Source organism: Mytilus edulis, chromosome 1 (genome assembly GCF_963676685.1).
Source record: "Mytilus edulis chromosome 1, xbMytEdul2.2, whole genome shotgun sequence".
Lineage (NCBI taxonomy): Eukaryota > Metazoa > Mollusca > Bivalvia > Mytilida > Mytilidae > Mytilus > Mytilus edulis.
The window spans coordinates 64173253-64182677 of NC_092344.1; the positions used below are offsets into that span (position 1 = coordinate 64173253).

Consider the following 9425-nt stretch of genomic DNA (forward strand, 5'->3'; position numbering starts at 1 on the left):
GCAAATCCCGAAATCCGAAAAAAAGGATTCCCGGATCCCGAAAGGGTCAATCCCGAAATCCCGAGCTTAAAAACACCCGATCCCGGAGTCCCGATAAAGGTCCTATCCCCCCTCATTATGGTTATGGAGACAATAAACTGACAATAGTTAAATTGATTTATATTCGAAACAAATTGCTTATATATTGTATATAGTAAAACTGACAATGTATTATTAAAGTAGAGTTGACAGTATAAAGTTTACTTTATTAAAAATTGGCAAGCATTATGTTTCGAATATAAAAAGGTACATTTCGTTCTTATTTTATTTTTTTGGTGATTTGTTGGATCACTCACTAATAGTCTCCCTTTACAAAATATCCGGAAAATGGAAATGACAGTTTTTCCACCTTGATTTCTTAACTTTAAAACCCCCAAAAGGTATCAATAGACTGCTATATTACAACTTTGCTCTGTATTTTAAGTATATTTCTTTACTCGTGCATATGTTCAGGTGAATCTGTCAATTCGTCAGTCTGTCAGTGTCAAGCACTCATGAGACTGAGTCATCTCTCTCATCTCTCTGTCTCTGACATCTGTCAGGTGCGACTTTTCACCATTCCTTTTCAAACACTTGTCAAAGTCTATCATACTTTTTTTTAACTTTGGTATTCGATGAGAGGCATCAAAGAAAAAAAGTATAATAGCCTTTCAAGAAGACAATAATTATTTGAAATAACTTTTCACATATCTCAGCACAGTCATGACAGTGACTAGTCCAAATAATTATGACGTCTTGAAAGGCTATTATATTTTTTTTCTTTGGCGTCAAAGAAAAAAATTATAATAGCCTTTCAAGACGTCATAATTATTTGGACTAGACAGTGACTTGTATTTTCAAAACTAAAAAAAACCAGATATCTTCAAAAGTAAAATTCTGTTAATATTACTGTGGCCTTTATAACATATACATTTGTAAATATGAATTACAAATGAATTATGACATCATTATCATGATTATGACCTCTCATGTCTATAGTATATATTACCATGATTAACATTAATAATTTATGACATTTTAGGCCAATGAAAATTAATAAGGCAGCAACCATTTGATTTTCTGGGGGGGGGCTGCCACTATATGTAATGCTAAAATTGAAAGAAAAAAATTGTTTTCGACTTGTCGCGAAAAAAATGGATTGTTTTTCGACGCAGGCGAAAAAAAAAGTTTGTACAGAAAAAAAAAAACATAGCCAAACATAGCAAATGGTTGCTGCCTAAGTAAATTTCATTCAGATTTTTTGAAAAAAATGGGGCGGATGGGAGGATTTAAATTTTTTTAATTTAATTTCATTTGCAACTCTCTTATGACATGTAAATTTTTAGGAAATATTTTCCACTGTAATTACTGGGCCAAGTTCATTATAGATAGAGATAATTTAGCAACAAGAATGTTCAGTAAAGAAAGATCTACAAACACATCACCAAGTTGACACCAAAACACAATTTTGTCATGAATTTATCAGTGTCCATTGTTGATATGCACATAGACCAAGGTGAGCAACACAGGCTCTTGAGAGCCTCTAGTTTTTTAAAATTCTTAAATAAATATTTTCATGCCCTTCTCATAATCAATCTATTCTCTGTTGTTGATGTTGTCATCATAGAGCAGCAGAATATGTCGACTTAATCATTTTGTTTAGAATATTTTCGAAGAAATATGAAAACCGAAATTTGAAACAGAAAGTTTTGAATGAACAGTTACCATGGTTACCAGTAACAGAAATGAACAAAATCCATAAACTGTAAAATTTTAAAAATAAAAAAAATCAGGGCTGGACGATTTCAAAGGGGCGAGAGGGGATGAAAATCTATCAATTCATTTTAATTGGCCTTATCATGATTATTAACATGATTAAAGAAATGTCATAATTAATAAGACCAAACATATCATATTACAGGTACAATGTAGGTTAGGTATAAACATCATTATTAATTATTATAATCAGAAAACATGATCAGATGATTGGTGGATTTAACTACAATACACCACATTGGTTTTACGTTGTCGTCGTTGTTGTCAGCGTGGTCGTCATCAGTGCCAAAAACTATAGTATTAATAAACTCCATTGGAAATTTTACAATAACTTTAGTATAATAAACTCTATCGTAAATTTGCCAATAGCTTTTAAAGTATGGAAATTTGCCAATATTTTAGCATAATTGGAAATTGCCAATACCTTAAGTATAAGTAAATATAGATCTTTGAAATTTAAACACAAGGTTTGAAACCACAAAAGAAGATTGGTATTGATTTTGGGGGCTATATGGTCCCTTTGGATTAGGAATTAGGGGTATAAAAGGGGCCCAAATAAGCATTCTTCTAGACTAAGTGTCTAGACAATAACTTGTGGAACAGTGTATAGAATTGCCTGAAATTGTATCACAAGTTTCAACACCACAAAAGGATGTTTAGGATTGGGGTTGTGGAGTTATATGACTCGATCTGTTTAGGAATTAGGGGGAAAACAAGGGTTTCCTGGTTAAGGGACACTTACTATAGCTTTGTTTCTGTATGTTGGTACTCTTTGCCATTTGTTTGCAAGTTCTAGTATGACATGTCTTAAACTGTTTCTAGAAACATCAAATACTGTGATTTAAATAAATTAAGATAAGAATTGAGTGCAATGGTCATGAGCAGGGTTCATACTCAAAACCTCAGTGTGACAGATATATATATATAGATGCACTCATTTAAATAGTAATTGATCATTGTTGATTATACATAATAAATTTTGCAAAAAATATAAAATTACAAGATGACAAGATCTACAAAAACAATGAAAAATGCTAATAAATGACTAAACAAAGCTGAAACGTAAGTTGACTTTTTCAGGTTTCTCACTTTAATAAACAAGTCCATATAGACTCAACATGTAGCAAAAACTGTATAGCCCTATGACTTGAATACTATATAGATATTAGATAGACATGTACAGAAACCATGAACATGATGAACAGCTAAAAATTATAACCACACAACATGCACAAGATTTAGCATAATGTAAATACATGTATGAATGAAACCATCAGTTAACTAGCACCAAAATTATTTATTTGTACTAGAAAATAAAAAAAATGCGTGAAGAAGTAGTGGGTTTTCCCCCTCATTGACAGTCTTTAGCAATTAACAAGTGCCTATACCTGATGTTATGTACGTTAGTTAATAATCTTATGTTTAGAAAAATTGTGAATCACCATAGACCATAACTGCCAGATATTTAAAATAAAGTATTTAATACTTTTATATTATATTTGTAGTTTTGAAAATGGACATAGAAGCTGAAGATGGAGCCCAAAGCCTTTTCAGCAGACACCATGATTTTAGTGACAATAGTCGACTGTCAGATTATTCCAGTCCAGAACATTCAGAAAGTTTAATAACAAATTTTGAAACCTTCCGTATTGAAGGAGGTTACAGTGATGTCACTCTAGTCGTAGACGGAAAACATTTCCCCTGCCACAGAGTCATCCTAGCAGCGGGCTCAAGATATTTCAAATCAATGTTTAGTTCTGGAATGGAAGAATGCAGGAAAAACAAGATTGATCTACAGCAGGTTGATTCTAACGTTTTTGAATATGTTCTCCATTTTATTTATACAGGACGCGTACAGATTACTACACCAATATTACAGGATTTATTCCAGCAGGCTTACATGTTTCAGATTGAGCCTCTAGTGAATCTATGTGTAAAATTTTTCAAGGAGAATATGAATGAGTCTAATTGTCTAGCTGCCCTGATGTTAGCGGATACTCATGCACATTCTCAACTCTATGAAATATCAAAAGAGCTCGCATGTTTTCATTTCAAAACTATTGTGAATGATGACGATTTTTGTCGATTATCTCTACAGTGTGTCATGGATGTTCTTTGTGACCGAAGGCTGAGATGTGATGGAGAGCATCAAGTTTTCGAAATGGCCATTAAATGGTTAGACGCTGACGGGAATGAAGGAAGGAGGAAGAATTTTAGGTTTAAAATTTTAGAGGCTGTAAAGTTTCCGATGATTAAGAAAGAATATTTGCTTGACATTGTTTCAAAATCTCCTCACGTTATGCAAGATGAAAAAGGACTGAAGCTATATGAAGAAGCTATTACTTATCACATGGTCCCAAGCAGACGACATATGCTAAATAGCTTTCAGATCACTCCAAGGTTGACAAGTTCTAATCATGAAACTGCTATTTTACTTGGTGGAAGGCTGGCAGACGGTCTAAGTATTGATGTAGAAAGTTTTAGATCTGATACTGGAGAATTTACTTCATTGAAGCCACTGCCATTTAAAAAGCGCAATGAATTCACTGCCAGTGTGATTGGAAATGACATATATGTATCGGGGGGCTTGAGAAGTGCTGAATTCTGGAAATATGATTCTGGCTTTGAGACTTGGTTAAGAGGACCAAGTTTACAAACTGCCAGAAGACGTCATGCTATGGCCGCCCAGCAAGATAGTTTATATGTTCTCGGTGGATTTGATGAAGATATGGTCTTAAAGTCCGTTGAAAAATGGACAAATGGGTCTTCTTGGATGCAAGCTGGTAGCCTGTGCCATGCTGTTGAAAACATGGGGTTTGTGGCCCATGATAAGCACATATATTTATTTGGCGGTAAGAACAATGATGAAATCGTAACGAATACAGTTCAGTGTTATGACACAACTATGGAGACATGTACAATACTGTCACAACCACTGCCTGCATGTGATATGTGTCTCGGTAGCACAGTTCTCAACAAACAGATTTATGTAATAGGACTTGAAGGTGCATTCCGGTATACACCTGAAACTGAAATTTGGGAAATTTTACCCGAACTGATATGTCCAAGAGACTTTGTTAGTGTGGCTGTTATTGATGAGAAATTGTACACTTTTGGAGGAAGGCGACGTGGAGCTAAAGACAGACTATACACAGATATAATTGAGTGCTTTGACCCTAAAAAGAATGCTTGGGAAAAAGTAGGAACAATTCCCGTACCTATGTATTCATATGGCTGTGTTCGCATTTTCTTGAATGAAAAGCCTCATTCTGACTAAAATTACTAGCATGTACATCATTGTATGTTATGCATGTTACATGTGTTATGTAGTGCTTTTCTAACTGTTTTTGTTTACAACTTTACTAGATCTGCCGATTTTTTCTGTTTAAATGATCATTGAGGACTAGAAATTTATTTTATTCACCACAAGCAATATTGCTTACTGGTAATTATAATTTATTTAGCTAGAAAAAAATGAATGTCTTGAATATTGATAGCAGACAACTGTTCATTTACCATGTTTACAAGCTGAAGGATATATATTTTATTCGATAAAAATTAATTTATTTATTTATTCTGTGAATACAATATGAATAATTGAACTTATATTGAAATCATGTACATTTTACATGTCCTTAAATCTGGTTATTAAAACCATGTACAAAAATGTAATGTTCCATATATATACATGTACACCAGTCACGCAAGGGTACTACTTGTACAATTAATCTTTATTTACTTGAAGAAGTAAAAAAAATATACTTGTATAAGTTGATTATAATATTTGAAAAATCTCCCCTTAATTTTCTACAAAAATAAAAAATCACTTGTATTTAAGTGATTTTTTTTTACAATCCCACTAAAAATCCTCATGTTTTGAGATGTAAAAACATGCCTTTAATTATGAGATTAACTCATAATTGTTTTGTCATGTTTGTTAGAGGTCAAAAATGTTTCATCTGATAAATTCAACAAAAAAACTGATTGTGCAAAGATCTTATATATTTATGCAAGGCTTTCAAAAATTGCTCCTTTCAGTTTTGGGCTTGTAAATAAGCAGTGTTCTGAAGATAACAGACAAATGAGTTTTTCATTGTCCATGAAATTACGTAATACACTAAAATGATTTGTAAAGACATCTAGATCTACAAAAGGCAGATAATTTTAAATTCTATTAGAGCAAAGAAATTTTAAGAATTCAACATGTTCAAGAAAAGAAGATAGGATGAAATCTTCACTTATCATGCTTATCATGCTTATATACATTTACATGTGTAAGTAAAAAAATCTGAATGTCTATAGCTAAGGGACATAACTGAGGCAATTTTTTTCTACCGATACAAGAAAATAAAATAATATGTATAAGTATGCTAGAAATTTACTTATATAAGTGTATTGATATTACTTCTTCAAGTAAATAAAAATTACTTGTACAAGTAGTACCCCTGACTGTACACCCAGTATGGTTTAAAAGACTCTCATATTATATATATATATATATTCATCCTCATTCCTCAGAAAATTTTATTGTCATGATTGTAAAGTCATGAAAGTAGTTTTCACTTAAAATAAGTTTTTGAGAATTTTAATTGTTAAAAGTCATTGTCAGATAACTGACTTTGTAGGGAAAGGCTCATGAAGTTTACTGTTGGTTAATATTTGTATATGTGTACAGTACAAGTGTTGTAACGGTATTAATTTTTTTCATTGGATTACAATATATTGTTATATTGATGTCTAGAAATTCCATACTTTTATAGGGAACATATACTATGATATATACTATTATTAAAATGTATAGTATCCATGCTATTGTGATGCAAAATATTATGTTGTCATAACCATGATAACATCGATCGCCAATGATCCAACTTTTTGTATAACACCTAAATTTACATGGAATTCATTGTTAAATGTGACCTACATGTACCATTTCCATGTAGTTGATGTCTTGAGAAAATGAAGTAGGTCTAAACCTCTTAGAAATGGTTTATTTATGTGAACTACAGTAATGATTTATTATATTTGATCAAAAAGGTATTGCTAATTGTATTTGTTCACTTAAAGGGATGAACATCTGAACTTGTCAAAATTTACTGTTCTATGAATTAAGATTTTAAATAATATACTGTGGGGATTGCCATTTGATTTAGAACAATTTTTGTACGACCGCAAAAATTGAGTTGTTGTCGTCCGAATACTTTTAGTTTTTGCACTCTAACTTTAGTAAAAGTGAATAGAAATCTATGAAATTTTAACACAAGGTTTATGACCACAAAAGGAAGGTTGGGATTGATTTTGGGAGTTTGGTTCCAACAGTTTAGGAATTAGGGGCCAAAAAAGGGCCCAAATAAGCATTATTCATGGTTTTCGCACAATAACTTTAGTATAAATAAATAGAAATCAATAAAATTAAAACACAAGGTTAATGACCACAAAAGGAAGGTTTGGATTGATTTTGGAAGTTGAGGTCCCAACAGTTTAGGAATAAGGGGCCCAAAGGGTCCAAAATTGAACTTTGTTTGATTTCATCAAAAATTGAATAATTGGGGTTCTTTGATATGCCAAATCTAACTGTGTATGTAGATTCTTAATTTTTGGTCCCGTTTTCAAATTGGTCTACATTAAGGTCCAAAGGGTCCAAAATTAAACTTAGTTTGATTTTAACAAAAATTATTAATCCTTCAGGGTTCTTTGATATGCTGAATCTAAAAATGTACTTAGATTTTTGATTATTGGCCCAGTTTTCAAGTTGGTCCAAATCAGGGTCCAAAAATTAAACTTTGTTTGATTTCATCAAAAATTTAATAATTGGGGTTCTTTGATATGCCAATCTAACCATGTATGTAGATTCTTAATTTTTGGTCCCGTTTTTAAATGAGTAGTTATTGTTGCAAACTCCATTAGAAATTTGAATTGAGATTAATTTTTGAAAAAGGGAAGGGGGATGTGAAAAAAAATGGGGGGGGGGGATTAAATTTTTCTCATTTCAGATTTCATAAATAAAAAGAAAATTTCTTCAAACATTTTTTTGAGAGGATTAATATTCAACAGCATAGTGAATTGCTCAAAGGCAAAAAAAATATTTTAAGTTCATTAGACCACATTCATTCTGTGTCAGAAACCTATGCTGTGTCAACTATTTAATCACAATCCAAATTTAGAGCTGAATTCAGCTTGAATGTTGTGTCCATACTTGCCCCAACCGTTCAGGGTTCAACCTCTGCGGTCGTATAAAGCTCTGCCCTGCGGAACAACTGGTAGATATTTAATTTGAAAATCAAAATGTTACTCAGCTCTATATTGCTGAGATTATGAGTTTGATACAAATTTTGCATGTTTTAAAACTTTTTTCTGTAAAACTTTGCATAATTGCTAAACATTCTAATACCATGAAAATTGGAACAAATGGGAATGAGACATCAATCCACCAAATTGGCTTTGCTAGCAATGCTGACAGAGTTTAAATTTTGCTTAAGAATGTTAACGTTACATAGTTTTTTGTTGAGTGCAACATTTTGACACAGACAATGGAGATAGACATTGCAATCCTTCATTCTGGCATGGTTGGTTATACCAATATTTAGGTTCAGCCTATGGTTGAATGTCTTTTTAGACTTCATTCACTGTAATATCTGTTGTATTGCTATATTTTTATGTGTTTTTGAGTATTAGCCCCGCCCCTGTCAGGCCGGTAATACTGGTGTATTTATTTTTACACATCCTCAAGAAAACTCAAAAATTTTGAAAAAAGGAAATGCAATATCTTCTAATTTTTTTGGGCTATTTTTTAATGTTCAACATGTTCAAACAGAAATTTATAAGTAGGAGTATTAAATTGTTTATTTAATAGTTGCATTGCATTGCATTTAAAATACATATAAATCCAGCTGAGGAAATGTATTTGGAAACAACAGTATGTGGAAAAAGTAATCAATGAATGATAGAATTTGTAATGTTTTTTTTTTTAGATTTGATATACATTTGTACATGTAATACTAACTTGAACATGATGTAATTCAGCAATTATACTTTAAACAAAGCATTTAAGTTTATATGATGTATTTATGATTTTCAAATATACAAATTGTAAAGATACATTTATACATTCTATTATATCATGTATATAGTGGAAATTTTTACAAGAGTATTTGATTGTTAAGTTGAACTGCATAATTTTATGCGCATGCATATATATATATATATATATAATATGTTTACATGTTTGTCATGTTTATAGTAAAGTTTTGTTAAGATTATTTATTATACATGTAAAGATAATGTTGATAAAATTTGAAAAGTTTATATAAAAATGTCCAGTGCTGAGATCTAGTGCTAATAAAACAGTGCTTTCTATTATTTTGTGATATATTATTATTCCCTTTGCAAAGAAGTATTATAGTTGAAGTTATAGAGATTTTTATGTTGTTGAACGTGGGGGGGGGGGGGGTAATTTATTGCCTTCAAATAACATGGTTAAGGGTCCTTCCTTGATGATATAAACTAAATAAAAAATATCTTCCTCACTGAAATCACAGAACAGATTTTAACTAAACTTTGTGTGAATGAATATTTCATATGATACCAGTATAAATAATGTAACATGCACAAAAATAAAACATAAAGCTAGA

The 9425-nt window shown here is 31.5% G+C and overlaps 1 protein-coding gene across 1 annotated transcript; it reads left to right on the forward strand.

The window, feature by feature from the left end:
- Positions 1-329: 329 nt before the first annotated feature.
- Positions 330-9153, forward strand: LOC139486783 (kelch-like protein 24). The gene is made up of 3 exons (XM_071271749.1): positions 330-419; positions 3300-6957; positions 8059-9153. The coding sequence occupies exon 2, from the start codon at positions 3308-3310 to the stop codon at positions 5069-5071; it is 1764 nt and encodes a 587-aa protein (XP_071127850.1). The 5' UTR covers positions 330-419; positions 3300-3307; the 3' UTR covers positions 5072-6957; positions 8059-9153.
- Positions 9154-9425: the final 272 nt, after the last annotated feature.